The sequence below is a fragment of the Orbicella franksi genome, chromosome 6 (genome assembly GCF_964199315.1).
Source record: "Orbicella franksi chromosome 6, jaOrbFran1.1, whole genome shotgun sequence".
NCBI classification, from domain to species: domain Eukaryota; kingdom Metazoa; phylum Cnidaria; class Anthozoa; order Scleractinia; family Merulinidae; genus Orbicella; species Orbicella franksi.
Genome location: NC_138150.1, coordinates 6,300,088 through 6,316,591, shown reverse-complemented (window position 1 = coordinate 6,316,591; position 16,504 = coordinate 6,300,088). Strand labels below are relative to the sequence as shown.

Below are 16,504 nucleotides of genomic sequence, written 5' to 3'. Positions count from 1 at the left end.
AAAACCTAGTATCTAAAGCGATTTTGGAGAACAAGGCAAATTGAAATGTTCAGCGTTTAATTGTTTGTCCAATTTTTACGAAACAGGATTTGCAATGATGATTGGCATGATCACCGTAGTTGCTATCACGGTTTCATTTCAACGTGCAGCGCCACCTTAACTAATCATCAAAGGTCGTCGCCTAGTTACAGGTTTTCAAACTTGGGAGAGTTGAGCGATTCTAAAACAATTTGGAATTTTCAAACAATAACAATACTTGACTTTGACAAATTACACGTAGTAAAGCATGCAAATGCCGAAACGATAACACATAATTTAATCAAATTGATGATCGCCCGAGCAAAAAAATAAAAACCCCCATAATTTGAAAACATGTATCAAATGATAGCTTGAAAGCGGTTGAAACCTTTCCGTCAAAAATGGCAGAGTTACTTAATCACAACCCAATTTTTTCGCACGCGAATGTCGCCCTAAAGCAAATATTTCAGCCGAGAAAAAAAAAAATAAAACTTTCAAGCAAAACGTTTTTGGACTCTATTATATCTTCTGACCTCTAGTTTCAAAACTGCCATTAATTACCGGAGAGATTTCAATTTAACCAAATTCTCAAATGTTATTCTTAACTTTATCTTCATCTTCTCAACTTAAATCCTTTTGATCTCCTGGTGTTTTCTTGACTTTCAAGTCTTCAGTCGTTTACTCTCTGGAATTATAATAGATAAAAATTGCATAAGGAACAAACCTAAGTCTGGAAACAAACGAGTAAACGAAGAGTAAAGAGTTTACTATTGTTAGTGCACGAGCGCGCGTTCACAAGTACACGACAAAGTTTGACAAAAAAGCGAAAGTCAAACTCTCGTGGAAAAAAAAAGAAGAAGAACCTAGCGTCTCGCATGGTTCCTGAACTAACTCCTAACGTACGTTTTGCTCTCTTACTAAAGCCATGCGGTTGTTCTGAAGTTGAACTGCACCAAATGTAAACCGAGTCCGGCAATCGCACGTGGTAGAATGACTTGGAGCTGGTATATTTGATTGAAATATTACCTTAAAAGGTAGACTGCAAAGTAACTGATACTAACCATTGGTGCAAATGGGTGTCGGCTGACTTCTCTTCCACAAACGTCGACGCCATTTCTTCTTCAAAGTAAGAATTTGCTTCTCGTGTAGAAGGGAACTGTACACATCTTGCTTCGACGGCAACCATCATAAAATGACAAACAAGCACCTCAGATCAGCAATAGTCATCATGAATATGGAAAATAACATTAGACCAATCAGCAAACCGACACGTCACGAATTGTCAACGACAGCACCCTTTGCACGCTTTCTCCTCCTACAACTTTGCATTTCCTTTGTTTATATGGAGCTTACGTGAACGCGCATGGACTGCCAAACAAAAAGGTCATTTTTCAAATATAATTGAGCTTTTTTTTACAGTTCTTGAAAACCTATCTCTTCGGCTCATCTTGAAAATAAATTTGGTAGCGTTCATTTTAACATTAAAAGATACAAAACCTTGTAGAAACTGATTAATCAAGATAACTTTTTCTGTGTCGTGATCCATTCATCTTCATGTCATACTAAAATCACCGCAAGGCCCAGTGCATCAAATAAAGTTTAGGAAAATAGGGCCAAAAAGCAAGTTTATCTAAGTCATAAACACGATTAAAACGTTTTACGGCTAACGGTGGTTAACCCTATTGAGACTCTCCTAGATGGGAAACCCAGGGGAGAACCACCCGGAAAAAGTTTGCTCGTCTTGAGCCCCTGATGATTCATGAATCTGACGAGTACCCATGATGAAATTAAAGAGATCCTGCTTAGCAGAAGCATAGTAGTCATTTATTGTTACGAACCTGTCTTAAATGAATAAAAAAAACAGTCTCGGTTAATGTCAAAAATATGTCTTCTGGGAACAGGAAACTTTGTGTCAACAAAGGCGACACAGCGGAAGGGAACGAGCTCTGAACGCAAGGTTCGACATGGGAAATTTAAACGCAAAACTAACGCGATTGTTGACATCCTCCTCCGCAATCCACGGTAGCGCGTCGTTCTCTTCCCCCTCCCCGTCTCAGCGCAAACCCACCCTTCTTCCCATGTGTTCTTTATGCTGTTGTTATATCAGGAACAGACCAAAATTGTACAAGAAATGCGAACGGAGTTTGGCTTTCTAGGGCACGGACAACTCACGAGCCAAGCGCGGAAAAATGGCGTATGACGCGGTTTCTGCACGTAGAAGAATTATTGCTTTGAGGGTTAATAATCGTGGGAACACCTGCGAAGGACGAAAAAGTAGTGCTAACTAAATATTTAGACAAACGCATGCAAGTACAAAACAACATAAGCGAAATGTTTAATGACACATATACAGTCACTAGTATCCGTCACTTCAGTGAAAAACAAGTTTTTCTGCAAAAACTATTTTACAAATGCACGCTACTTGAACACTGCTCTAAATAGACTAATTTTAGCTTACAGGACACCTTTTTTATTTTCAGCGACTAGATGTCAGAATTTTTTTTAACAACTACATGTATATGTACATATGCATGAAATCAGGTGTTAAAGCAATTTCAACCCTGGTGTAAAGAGTTTTCTTTTTTCTCACCAGAGACTCATAGATAGACGATGTAAAAATTAAAAGAAATGTCAGTCTTTTTTTTCCACTGGTATTTTCCATTTTTCACTCTTACTTTAGTGCAAATTAAAAGAACGCGTTTTTCTTTAAAAATGTTTTCAGAAATCCAGCGATATGTATAGTGTCGCCAAATACGATCAGGGATTTCATAAAATAAAAAACGTTACTTTGAAATAGAAACTCTCGCTAGATTTGGATGTCCGCTGAAATCCACCGTAGGAAAAACGATGGCGGCTGTACATTTTACCACAAAGCCTTGCGAACCTAACTCAGCCCATAAGGCACAAAGAAAGCCAAATTTTTGCAATATTTGTCCCTGTACTAAGGACATTGAGTAGCCTAGGTTTGAAGATTTTATAACGTTTCTGTACGTTTTTATGAACATTGTTAAGGTTTTCGTGCGCTAAGAACTGTGGGTAAATATACCAGTCGCCATCTTTTTTCCTACGGAGGATTGCCAACGACTCTAAAATCGTTAGCTTAAATGATCGCTAATGATTCGCAAATCCCTCTATGAGATGCACTCGTAGGGAATCGTGGTAGTTGTATACATCATATTGGACTGGATATTTGTTTTAATGAATACAACTGCCATGATTCCCTGCAGGTGCGTCTCACTGAGGGAATTGGCCATTCCTAAGGAACGCTCGTTAAATTCACTAGTTACTAAATATCACAGAGAACTTAAGAGGGTATATAACATGGAAGAATTCATGTAACATTTTCCTGCATTGACCTTCTCCTACAGAAAAAGCCATACCAGGTTTTGTACAGTGTAGATCGTGTACTACGATAAAACACATCAGTGCAATACATCTACAGTTTAAATCAACCTTTCCTCGTTGAGAGAAACGATAGATATTTCTGTGGCGGTGCTAATCGTGCTGTTAAGCCTGTCAAATCCAGCTCTCGCCTGTCTATTTCCATTTTGCTCGTTAGACTCCTCCAGAGAACTGTTATTATTGTCTGTGTCTGTAGACACGCTTTGGCTGCCAGAATTTAGGAACTTGAGAAGTTTACTCTTCCAAAAAGGTCTTTCCAGTACATCGGAGTAGTCGATAAAATTTCTTTTCTGTAGCGCAGGAGGAAGCTTGCTGGGATCTGTGTTATCAATTCTTATAATAATAAGGCTGTCATCACGTCTGTTTAGAAGGCGATATTGTGCGAGGTCCAGCTCATGGATACAGTAATTGCTCTGCAAGAAATTACTTGAAAATACTACAATGATTTTGTAACTTTTGTAAACGCCGTCCGCCATGCTTTCTAGAAAAGGTGTTCCAGGATCGAAGTCCCTGTAGTGAAGACAGCATTGTATCTGATGTTCTTTTTCCAGGAATGGAAGGAGTTCCCCGCTCACCCAATGGGAATCTTCCTTTTGGAAACTTATGAAAGCATGGTACTTGAATTCTGCAGCAGATGAAAAGGGGAGATTTTAATTAATTGAACATCAATAAAAAATGCGCAGTAATATCCCCAGGAGACAGACAGGAAAACAGACAGACAAAGACATAGGCCTGGACATTAAATGTAGACATCGACTGCGGATTTTCACTGTAGAAAGTGATACGCATTGATATGCAATGTAGACAATTATACGGAGAGATATAGACACACATGCATAGACACAGAGAGTTGTGCATAGATATAGACACAGACATGACATAGACATAGACATATAATGGAGAAAATTATAAATAGACATAGACACTTATGCATAGACACAGACAAAGATATGGACACTTGTGTATAATTATAGACATCACTGACACGGACACAGACACAACCTAGACATGGATATACAATGGAGACAATTATATATAGACATAGACACAACCATAGATTTAGAAAGTTATGCGTAGACATCACTGACATAACCATAGGCATTATTAGACATAAAAGTATATTGGTAGACTAAAAAGTCGTTGCTGATGCGTGACACTTGGTTGAAAACGATTGAAGCGATACTGGATGTATAAATATCGGAAAGTGTCAAAAATGTTCATGAAAACACAGACGTTTCGGGTATATGACCCTTCTTCAGTGTTAAAAAACCGTTAAAAAACCGTTAAAATACGCAGTAGATTTGTAATTACGTTAGATGGGCGCGCGCACGTAGAAAAATTGCGCGTGTATTGTTTAAATGTAGCTGAAGTTTATGTTTAGTCCATGCGGCTGCACTGTTCCTAGCCGAAAAATCAGCCTCATCTCCTGTTGTTTTCGCTGGATGTTGGTGCCATTACACAAACGCATACCACGCACCTGGACATCTGTGATACTGTGGCACGTAGAGTTGAAATGTTGGGCCACAGGAAATCCAGGAGTGTTCTTGCGTATGCTTCGCAAATGCTCACCAAATCGACTTCTGAGGCTTCGACTGGTTTCACCGATGTAGAGATGGGAGCATCTGCGACAGGATATGCAATACACGAGATTTTCCGACATACATGTAAAATGTTCTCGGATAGTAAAGGTGCATTTAGGACCTGGTATCACGGTGAGAGGATTGATGTACTCACAGGTGTTCCAACGAGAGCGTTGACATGCACATGACCCAGGCTGCTCAGTCGAAGAGTTGTTGGTGGAGCGTACCAGCATGTTTCGTATGTTGAGGTCGCGTTTGTATGCCACAAAAGGTGCTCGTGGGAAGATGTCACGCGTTTGCAGATCCGTTGATAGAATGCGAAAGTTCTAAATTAGATACCGTTTAATTTGGGTGTTAAAGGGGTGGTACGTGAGGACCACAGGCACTCTATCAACTGTTCTTTCACCACGTTCGGACCCGCTCAGAGCGTTTGGACGACGGATGCTTGTTACCCTACGCAGATCATGCTCGAGGGAAGTACACGGATAACCACGCTGTGTAAAAAATGTTGTCATGTCCCGAGATTTAACCAGGAAGTCATCGTCGTCGGAGCAAAGTCGACGCAGGCGGAGGAACTGGCTGTAAGGGATAGGGATTTTTGAATCCGCAACTTTTTCTTTCCGGATACGGCTTCCGTCCACACGCATCCGGCGAATTCGGCAGCCAATCCGGATATTTTTGAATCTGCTCTCCAGAGTGGAAAAAATAAATCCACAACGAATCCGATAACGTGTGGACGCTGAATCCGGATATTTTCGAATCCGATGACGTAGCAAAATCGTGTCCAGTCTCTTACCGAGCAATAAACCAATATGGCGGCACAACGTGTAGGCCTAATTTCTCTAGAGTGAATCCGGATACCATCGGCTGCGCGTGGACAGGCGAATTCGATTTGAATACGCTACGTGTGGACGGGGAATTTTTGAGTCCGGAAAGAAAAAGTTGCGGATTCAAAAATGTCCGGATACGTGTGGGCGTTGCCTTATTCTTAAGTCATAACCTACGTATAGTTGTCGACTATTTCCTTTGGTTTCAAGTGGAAAAGGCAAAGCAGATGTTTTTACACAACATTTGTATGTCACTGCTATCTTTTTCGTCATTATTATTCTTACGAAAGCTTATACTTAAATTGCTAGTGAAGGCAAACTTTATTCCATCCCCGTGATTGATTATGTAGATGAAATGTTGTGTCACTTTCAACCAAAATTAACGGTAATAATTCGTTCGTGGGACATAGACATAAAATACTGAACGAAAATTAAAAGGAAAAATATATATCTTCTTATTTACTCCACAAATTTCTCAATCGAAATGTAGAGCCTACTCATAAATGATTGCCGATTCTAAGTTATTTTGTAAGTATTAACATTAGCCTTACTAACCACGTTCTTGAGTTGATAATTCAAAGGAATTTTTACTCTCAAACGAGTTTAGTGAGGCTAATTTAAATACAAACCTGGTGGAAAATAGCTGCTCTTTTTGCGGCACAAACAGTACTTCAGCAAGCCAGCACCCAGGGCTATTCCTACCAGGATTCCAGCCGCCATAGACACGTACGCTGTGACGGTAATATTATCTGGTAAGAAAGGATCATATATTTCAGATCGATTTCTTTCAATGCGTTCTCTGCAATACTGATCTAAAATACAAAGTTCTACAGGGTAATTCATAAGTCCACTGGTTGATACTCCAAGGGTTTAGTATGGGAGAGATTTTACGTCTAATGATAGGACCACTGATTTTATTTTGGGGATTATCCTCATATGGAAAAGGGGGTAGGGGGGAGAAAAGCAACTATGGAAACAGTCCAATGAACGAGAAAACAGCTGGGGGAGGGAGGATGGAATATTCTGACCGAAATTTGCCGTTCCATTTTGACAAACCGGCTCATTTCCCTAATTCTTGTAGGCAATCCGGAAAAGGAATAAAAAATGGTAAAAGCCACTCCATTTGGTTGGACCGGTTTAATCGAAAAATGTCGTTCCATTTTCCTAGGGAATTCCCACTGGTTTCTGACCGGTCACTCTGGCATAATGGAAAGCACCCAAATATACGCTTACAATCGTGGGTTTTTGTCTTGTTTATTGTTCGAGAATTTTCGCGCCAAATTTTACATGAAATTATAAATTGACGCTGAAATTTCGCGCCAAAATTAAGGAGTGAATTTGTCACCCATGATATTACATTGTATAAACTCATCGCACAGTGTTTTAGACAACAGCGAATCTCTCATGAAAAGTACCGCTTGCGTCGACCTTTTGTTTCCATGCCGGTAGACTAAGGACGAGCGCCAAAGACAGAAACGGGTGTACTGCTCTCCAGTAATCGAACGCCTACAAATCTTAAAATCAACCTGCGACAATTACGGTCCACCTAACGACATTTACATTCAGCCTGTGGCGTCTTACCCATGAACCGAGCAATTAATTTTACCCACCTACGTAAATGGGAGATTTCCGATCTAGATGTATTACACATGGTTCAGATATTTAAATTACAATTTTTCCTAAAAGTGTGTTTCCGGTCACCTTTTAACTTTTATGACAAAGCCTAACTACTTCTGTACATACCCTCTGTCGGCTCCATGGTGTACCGTGGTGGTGTCATTAGCCCTGAAAAATAAGACAATATATCAGCAGCACATTTCGACGATTGCATAAGTATTGATATTTGAAACATGTTTCACCATCCAAATAGTACGTCTATAGACCGATTTAGGGCATATATGAAAGACCGCATATATGTAAATCACAGTCGAAATATAAGATGAATGAAATCACTCTTTCCAGTCTGTAAGTCATGGCTTTTTTGCCTGAAAAACGTCAAAGCTGCAACGAAATTCAAAGCCATGGCCTCCGTGATACTGGTGCGTTGATCTACCAAATCAGTTGTGAAGAAGAAGACAGAAACCTCTAAAGCGGAGAGGCTTTATGCACAATGTGGACAGGATAAACGACAGAAACAAGTCTCAAGCACAACACTTTTCCGTCTAAGACTTGTGCACAACGAAGGCTGCTATTCTCGGACTGAAAAACTTAAAGTGTGAGGTTTATAAAATACTTTAACCGAGAGCTTTTAGCCTTTCAATTGTTTCTGGGGTAATTCTTTTTCTACTGAATTATCTTGCATAAACATGAAAGACATTTCTTGCCCATTGACAAGGTACAACGGTTGCATTTCTCGGACACTCATTGGCTAACTTTGTATATCTCGGTTTAAGAGCATGGCAAACAATCAAGGTCATAAATAAGTCACTATCCTTCACTTGCTTCTGTTAATGAACTTCGTCAAAGCATTGTCAAACAGTTGTTGTATCTTATCACTAAACAAGACAACCACTACTTACTCACCGAGGTACTTCGGTTTATCGTTGCTGTATCGAGTTAATTTCGCCTCGCCGTGATCGATAGTTGAATTCACGGACTCTGGAAGAGCGAATACCTAAGAGAATACACATGAACTCACGTCAAGGATTAATTAATTATTTAATTAATCAGATCAAGTTAAAGATTTTAACCGAGATGTATAAGGTCATGCAGTTAGTTAAAAGAGGACGACTTAGACCAACCTCGTTCCCAGGGTCCTCTCTCTACCTTGAGAAAGTACCCTGGTTGTGGCTGGTCACGGGTCTGCTAGATTTTAACAGATTCCAGAGATGTGATTGAAGGGAGGGGTTGGAAAGTTAAAGTTTGTCTCAGCATTGAGCTTGCCTACTGAGCCCAGTAGGGAGTGGAATTTGTAACCCTTCCGTTGTGGATCGGCAAAAATCATCGCGAAGGCATAGGAGTTCAATGCGTCGAATGTTCGACTAAAAGGCTAGCTCTGCATTTACCTGAATTTTCCCCGTCGATAGCTGGACGGTGTTTAAAATTTGTGGCAGTGAAAAATTTGGCAAAGAACTTGGGAATGACGACCACCACAATAGATGGACCGCGCGGTGAATTTAATTTAATTTTTCATTCGGCAAAATCACAACGAAGGTATTTACTCTCTTAGAGTTAAATACGTCGTATGTTCGTCTACAAAGGTAGTTTTGAATTTGATTGAATTACTCTCATCGACAGTTGACCGTCATTCCATTCTCTTGCGGCGAAAAACATTTTACGAAGAACTTGACATGAACATGCAACGTCTGCGCGCTGAATATTAAAGGGGTAACCCGAAAAAAACTGACCCCCGGTCCGTGGACTCCCACTACGGAACGGGTCCGCGGACTACCTATGGACCGGTCCACTGACTCCCCCTACGGACCCTGTCTACGGAACACCCCCCAAATTATTATAAAAATAATAGATAAATATTTCAGTTACGGGTTGTCTAATAGATTACTCGTGACGGCGAAATTTCGAACGTTACATTGTGCAAATGGGTAGACCTGGATTCAGGCTCGGGTGCAATTTATATAATTACACATTGCCATTTCCTTTGCTGTGGCCATAAAGTAGACGAAAGACGCGTACGGGGAAGCTTCCGGGAAGCCTCGAAATTTGTGTTCTTTCCCCTCTGCCATTTTGTTCAGCCCATCCTCCCGTGGGTTCGTGAACTCGTTCCAGGTTTCACAATTTACCCAGCGGAATAACAGATACAAACAAGAATAAACGGCCTAAAAATATATTAGACAACCCATAAGTGAAATCTTTATTTACCTTTAAATGGATGATCTCGGCGTTCTTTGTAGAGCTGATGTTCACACTGGTTTGGTTCTAGACCAGAACAACAGAACAATTTTGACTTTCTATCAAGAATTCATCCCTGCACATGCAACCAAAATCACACCCCAACGATGCGTAGGGAAGGGGTGGGGGTGTTTGGTGAACCTCCCATGAGTCTTCGCTGTAAGAGACAGAGCCATCATGAAACTAAAACTGGCTGGGATCGCTTTGGAACAGACCCAAAACGCCACGGAAACACAAGTAACTGCGAAGAGTCGAAGGGAGTCATTTCAGTGAAGTTTATATGAAATAATTCATATATGAACTCCTCACGGGAAGATATGAACTCAATTAATTGACCTCGCTCCCAATGTGTGGCTTCATAGCTCAGTTGGTAGAGCATCGCACCGGTATCGCGGAGGTCACGGGTTCGAATCCCGTTGAAGCCCTGATTTTTTCAGGCTTCTTCTTTGCAATTGCTTAAATTGGAAAATTAACTGCGATGATCATTCTTCACTCGGAGTCATTTTTATTGAACTCCTTTTCCATATTTCGAACTGTTTTATACGACCGTTACATTTCCATACAAACCCTAATATTTATGCTGTTACGTCACTGAGTGTCATATATTAACACGTTCACGGCTCCCAAGGAGTTGGGACACCTGTGGTATAAATGGAGACCAACGGATGTCAGTAATGCCCAGGGGTAACCCTGCGATGGACTAACATCCCCGTAAGGGCGGGAACGTCTATTTCTGGTCGCTTTATACAAAAACTGGGATAACTCTGACGGTATGGACCACTTGAACCCACTCAGAATTTACCTTACCTTTGAAATAATTTGACAGTGAACTCGGTTATCTTTTGCCGAACTACCAGTGAAATAAAGAATGTAATAGCCAATCCAAAGAAGCGAAGATCCTGACAAAAAATTGATATGAAATATATAAAGGCCAGTCATTCAGAAGAAATGTTAGTAATGTGCTATTATTGAAGATTTCCAACTAAAATGGAATAAGTTATTGTAATACGATATGAATCAATCTGCTATAAAAAAAAATTATTATGTAGACGAAGAAAAAAGGGGGAAAACACGGTCGGATCTAGTGGGAGGGTGCACCCCCCTGAGATAAAGTCTTCTCCTTCGCATTCGCTTTTAAAATTTGTTTACCTCACTAGTTACACCATTCCTTAGTGGTGCACCCCTCCTAAGAAAAATCCTAAATCCGCCCTTAGGAGGGAAGGACAAGGGGGAGCCAGAGGAGGGAAGAAAGAGTAGACGCGTGTGAGTACTGTAAGTAGTGTAAGTAGCAGTGTTGATAACGTAAGAAGTGTAAGTAGACGTACTGTATTCTAAGTAGTGTAAGAACGGAACTTTGGAGGACAAGATACTGGCGTTATGCCATATTCGTATTCTCGGTATGGGACTGGAACTAGCTTGCAATTGAGGCTCATGCGAGGGAATATCATTAAAAATACATTAACGCAATTTACATTTGAAAAAACTCACCGCATTAGCCTCATTAGCAAGCTACTTCCAGTCCACTACCGAGGATACGAATTGTTTTATCGCACGAGGATATTCTTTTTTCATAACTACATTTTTATTAGTACCGTTGTAAGGACTCCAGGAGACCTCTGCAAACCACTCAGAATTGTTTCCACTCCTATGAAAGGCGACTGTTGTATTTTTGACCTCCCAGTCAGGAAGGACACGATTGAAGCGACACTCTGTGGATTGAAGAAACAACACAGAACTATTTTGTGTGTTGCAGGAAACTATCTTCTCAAACTCATCAATAATTCATCAAAGTTAAACAAAGAAAATCATGACCGTGATGGTGTTTAGATATCTGATCTTAATAGACCAATTTCGATATATTAATATTCAGCCTGAAACAATAGACCTCAGCACGAGGTTCCGGGGAATAATTGCAGAGTTTGTGGGGTTTATTCCCCGGAGCCTCGTGCTGAGGGCTATTGTTTCAGGCTGAATTTTAGTAGATCGAAATTGGTCTATTAGCATAGATTTTTACGATTTTATTTCTCCGTTTTCTCCTTAGTTTTGGTTTCGATTGAGAAGATATATTAAACACTCAAGACAGTGTTTGACCACATTTCCAAACACCTCGAAGTTCGTCAAAAATACTCCGCTGCTCGTCGTATTTTCAACTCTCTTCTCGGTGTTTGGAAATGCGGTCAAACACAGTCTTTCGTGTTTGAAATATTACTTCAAAAAAGCTTCTTGAAATATTTAAAAGAAGAGAGATAGTGTTTCATCACATTTCCAAACACCGTCAAGTGAGTTGAACAATAAATGACGCCAGCGGCAACGTTTTTCAACGAAATTGAACGAAATTAGAAAGTTGATGAAACTCCACGTCGATTTTGGGTAGGGAACTGGAACTGTGAGCACGTGCAGAGAAACCTTTGTTACCCAGGCCCTACGTGAACGTCTGGAGCAAAATGAAGCATTGGCTTACTGAATAACCCTTGATGTTGCTCCTATTCTAAGATTTAACAACTCTTACGTTTTGCCTGTTTAAGGACATCTCGACGAGACCTTAGATGGCGACGAGAGACATTAGACAGGACTCCTACAAAAAAAGAAATATTTCAAAAGTCAATCTTAAAGGAGCTCAGTCACAGTTTGCGCATATTGAAAAGTTTAGCCTCAATTTTTTAAATTCGTCGCTTGTAATCCGTGTCAATCTTCTCCATCCTTAGCCATCCTTGTTTCTTTATGGTTTATCATTATCTCTTTAGTGTTTTTCTATCTTATTAAACTGATGTTTTCAGGTTTCCTACCATTTAAAGGTAATTTTGTATGTGGACAAAATAACTCAAAATACCGTGACTGAGCTCCTTTAACAATCAAATTGCAAATTTAAAAAAATTAATCTGTTCACATATTACTTTCAAAATGGCAAGGAAGTTAGAGCGGCCATTTCCGGATGGAAACAGTTTCTAGAGTACTTTCTAACAGTTACTCTTTGTGACGATAGAATATTGGTATTACACGAATGTCACATCATTACAGAACACGTGACATAACAGGTTACCACTGCAACCGCACGTCCTAGTAATAACACCTTTCATTTTAGCTTTAAAGATGATTTCCAGTCCGTACTGCGCACTCTCAAGAGTTTGTTTACGTGTTTTGTTTTGACTCATGTAGGACGTCACAAAATGTAACATTTCGCAACTATCTACATGAAGTCCATTCAAAGTTTCATGTCAACCGCCGTTATGGATGCGAAGCTTTATGCTTCGTTCTTTCTGATATTACTGGATAAAACAACTTCGTAGCTGTAAAAATCAAAGTAAACTGTTGGAAAAAGAATTTAAAATGCCTCAAAGATAAGGCAAGCGGTTCGTAACGAATAACATCGATTCGCATTCTATCCTAATTGGGGTGCTGAGACTGCGCAGTACGAACTGGAAATCATCTTTAAGCGCTTATTTCTTAAAACAAAGGGCTTTGTAACATAAACGTTTTATTGTAAAATTGTTATTAGTGTGATAAGATAAAAAAGGTTTGCAGAGTTTTAAAAAATTATTTTACAGCTTTTTTCTATGTGACAGAAAAAACGTTTTGTTAACCCAAATTTTTTTCCCGGTTGGTCTTTCAGATAAATAAAGCTTTCTTTATCATTATTTCTGACCTGCGTTGCTGTTAAAAGTACACATTTCTTCACAAGAAGCAGAAGGAGATGCCTATAAAGACAAACCAACAAACAACCGAATCAGCAAATTCAAATCAATCTTGAGGGTTCTAACAACTACTGAATTAAAACACAAACTCGAGGTCATTTCTGTAGGCGTCAGAAAATTCCTTGTTTTCGTGCCGTTTACACAATTCATTTGACCTTAACACTTGAGCCCTAATCTCTCAATCGAAGAATTTTGTGAATGAAAACTTAATTCCTTGTACAGGGGGATAACATCAGCGCTATAAATACGTTTAACATTTCGACCTCTGCCCGCATCAATGGCATGAAGAACATCATCATGATTTTTCCACTACTTTCCCATAACTACCTGAGTTATTTCTTTCCCAGTCCTCAATCCAACGTCGTCTGACTCACTTTGGGCATAGTTTAAAGGGGGAAATAGCTATGAAGTACTGAATCTGTTTTTGTTCGCTCTATTTTGCCTTGGACCGTGCGCAAATCACAATCGGCTGGCAGCTAACCAGTAGAAACGTTTCGGTTACGTAATCATGGCTCAGTGCATGAGCACAAAACAAAAGATTGTGCGCGGCCGTGGACCTCCCTACAAAAATCTTGCTTCCTTTGTTTACGCCATTGAAGTTTTCCGGGCTAACAAACCAATCCCCTCTATTTACTATCATTTTGATTAGTGTGCTGTAGATAAAAGCTAATCGGACTGGTGCTGTTGATCAAAATCAAAATAATGTTTAGTAATGTTTCTTTGGTTTCGACAAGGCAAAATTTCACAGAAATCTATTCATTCTGGCAAATTGTGACGTAGCCAAATTATTAACTATCGAGCGGAGAGATAGTTATGGTCACATTTTACATCCTAGTTAAGATTTCGTGCCATGGATAACGCAGAATCTCTCTTCTCGCCTGAAAAACGTGCGATAACATGACCTCTTGAACCCAACAGCCTTCCTACGTGCAGTGTAATCAATAGCTCTGTATACCTGAAGTGTTTGAGTCGGATTTCTTCCAACTAAACTTTTGCGGGAAGCATTTTTCAAATTAAATGAAAATTATTTTGTTAAAATATACTTATAGTTTTAGTCAATTCTTTCAAACCTAACCTACAGGTAGGGCCGTAGCCGGAAAAACATTATGACTGAGGCAATGTCCATGAAAAAAATTATGACTGAGGCAAGGTCCATGGTTCAATTCTCTTCCTAGGTATTTAGGGGGTTTATGATGGCTACTACTAACAAAAATGAAACAGAATTGCTGAAGCAAGTGCTTCGATTTGCCTGTTATTAGCTAAGGCCCTGGCATAACGTGTTCTGTTTTGCGCGTAGCCACAAGTCACGTGCAGTTACTATCATTACCGGGTTCCAAATTAGATTGAAATACCATCGACATGTTCTAAAGCTACAATGCAACTTGCTCAACACGATGGAAACGTCAATACGGCTGGGTTAGTTTGATCTTCGATGTATTCCATCGTCCGCCTCTATGTTTGTTATCGATTATTACAAAACATCGCAGACACTGCAATATTCATTGCACGAGTGCTTTCGGCCACGCACGAGTTCGCGAAACGGATGCTTACAACGCTTGACGAGGGAGACATGCAAACGGAAACCAAAATCTTGGGTAGTTAGGCAGAGCGGCCAAGCTTAGGTTGGTTAGGGATGTTTTGATGTTAAACTGCAAAAAGAGATAGACTTTCTCGAAATCAAAACGTAAGTGAGCTGCGTGTAAACCACTCGATATGGCTAACGTAATTATTGCTTCCGCAAGCCGAACTTAGGTTTCGGTCTGTAAATTGACTATGAACGGAAGCATTTCAAAATAAAGAGACTAGCTGAAAGTACTTTTAGTTTAATCGACAAGTTTTTTATGCTGTTATAATGGCTTAAACTCTTATTTTTCGTTTGCGCGCCGAAGAAGCAAATTTATGTGGATCCAAAAAAATGTTGCCAGCTGTCACGCGCACCGATCAGATCTTTGCATGTAGTAGACTGAGAAGTGATTAAAAAAACATGCCTATTGTTTGCGCCGTTCTGGTTACAATGACTCGAGCAAACCGGGCTAGATATTTTCCCTTAAAACTTGTCATTTACCGGTTGGTACATGAGGAGAAATTTCTCGGCTCACCTCGCTATCCTGGGATGACAATCGAAGCACACGGTCCGAGCACAGACACAGTCGGCGGCCCCTTGTGGACACTTCCTTTGATCGCTCTGTCCCTGAAGTCAGTAGCATCGATATCGCTAGAAGTACTAGCAGCACTCTAAAGGCCATGTCGACGTAATATTGATAATCAGTCAAATTTTGAGGCAGCAAGCGATGAACCATCGACAGATTCAGATCTGAAACAAAATGTCACACTCAGGGATGCTTGATAATCTTCAGTCTGCAGTCATGATCGGGGCAAGAACGCTTCGGAAATAGTTCAGATATCTACGTCCACAGATAGTTTCTTCGGGAGTTGATGACTGAATACAATGATTCGGAAGCTATCAAACAAATAAAAAGAGGTCGCTCTGGCTCAAAATTTTAAATCAATACTTCCATGTGATTTCCTCGAGATGGCGCGTCGGTGGCGACCTACGTCATATCCAAGAAAACCAAAAGTAAGGCCCTTGCCAAAAAGCCTCGACAGTTAGTACTACTTGTGTTAATCCACAGAAGACAAGGTTTGTTTTCCACCAGATTGTAAGTTAAGAGTTTCTCCGTTGCTTTCCGCTTTCACAAGTTTATGCCTGTATGCCTGTATGCCTGTGTGCCTGTGAATTTTGCCTGTGTACATTGACAGCAGTAAATGGAAAATCATTCGATGTGTCACGAACAGGCTCCTTCGAGTCCTGGATATGCGATATGCGGAAGCATATCGAACAACAATGCATTCCTGACTATCAAATAATCTTTCAGGCAACCAATAACACGTAGAGTATATTGGAACTTAAATGTGAGTGATTGACGGGAATAGTATTGAAGAGGGATTTGAGCCAGTTCAATTTACTCGATCACCCCACAAGATAAGCCAAAATGACATTGGAAACACTCACTCGCTAAAATTTTTGAATTCTTAAAAACTTGTAGGGCCTCTTTGAACTTGAGCGTCTATCACGGCCGCTGGTCCGACTACTTTTCCTGCATTGAGCAGTTTTGACAGGTCCTAAGAAACGGAA

The 16,504-nt window shown here is 40.2% G+C and overlaps 1 protein-coding gene across 2 annotated transcripts; it reads right to left on the bottom strand.

The window, feature by feature from the left end:
* Positions 1–529: 529 nt before the first annotated feature.
* On the bottom strand, positions 530–16,198 carry LOC145489087 (uncharacterized). 2 transcript variants are annotated; one of them, XR_014049557.1, is made up of 11 exons: positions 15,468–16,198; positions 13,320–13,371; positions 12,186–12,251; positions 11,269–11,385; positions 10,484–10,575; positions 9,647–9,703; positions 8,351–8,441; positions 7,571–7,612; positions 6,457–6,576; positions 1,080–4,045; positions 533–703 (listed from the first exon to the last, which is right to left on the bottom strand). XR_014049557.1 is itself a non-coding variant. In XM_081467995.1 (10 exons), exons 1-10 carry the CDS (start codon positions 15,666–15,668, stop codon positions 3,462–3,464), a joined length of 1,422 nt encoding a protein of 473 aa, XP_081324121.1. In that variant the 5' UTR covers positions 15,669–16,198; the 3' UTR covers positions 530–3,461. The 2 variants fall into 2 exon arrangements, 1 of the variants encoding a protein (XP_081324121.1); XM_081467995.1 differs by having other exon boundaries at positions 530–4,045.
* Positions 16,199–16,504: the final 306 nt, after the last annotated feature.

Excerpts from the sequence above, each read along its gene's own strand:
- LOC145489087 (XM_081467995.1), bottom strand. The coding sequence starts at position 15,668 with ATGGTTCATCGCTTGCTGCCTCAAAATTTGACTGATTATCAATATTAC. Across the intron at positions 10,576-11,268 it reads CTCCTGGAGTCCTTACAACG|GATCTTCGCTTCTTTGGATT; the intron begins GTACTAATAAAA and ends ATTTTTTGTCAG. Across the intron at positions 8,442-9,646 it reads CCGAGATCATCCATTTAAAG|GTATTCGCTCTTCCAGAGTC; the intron begins GTAAATAAAGAT and ends GTATTCTCTTAG.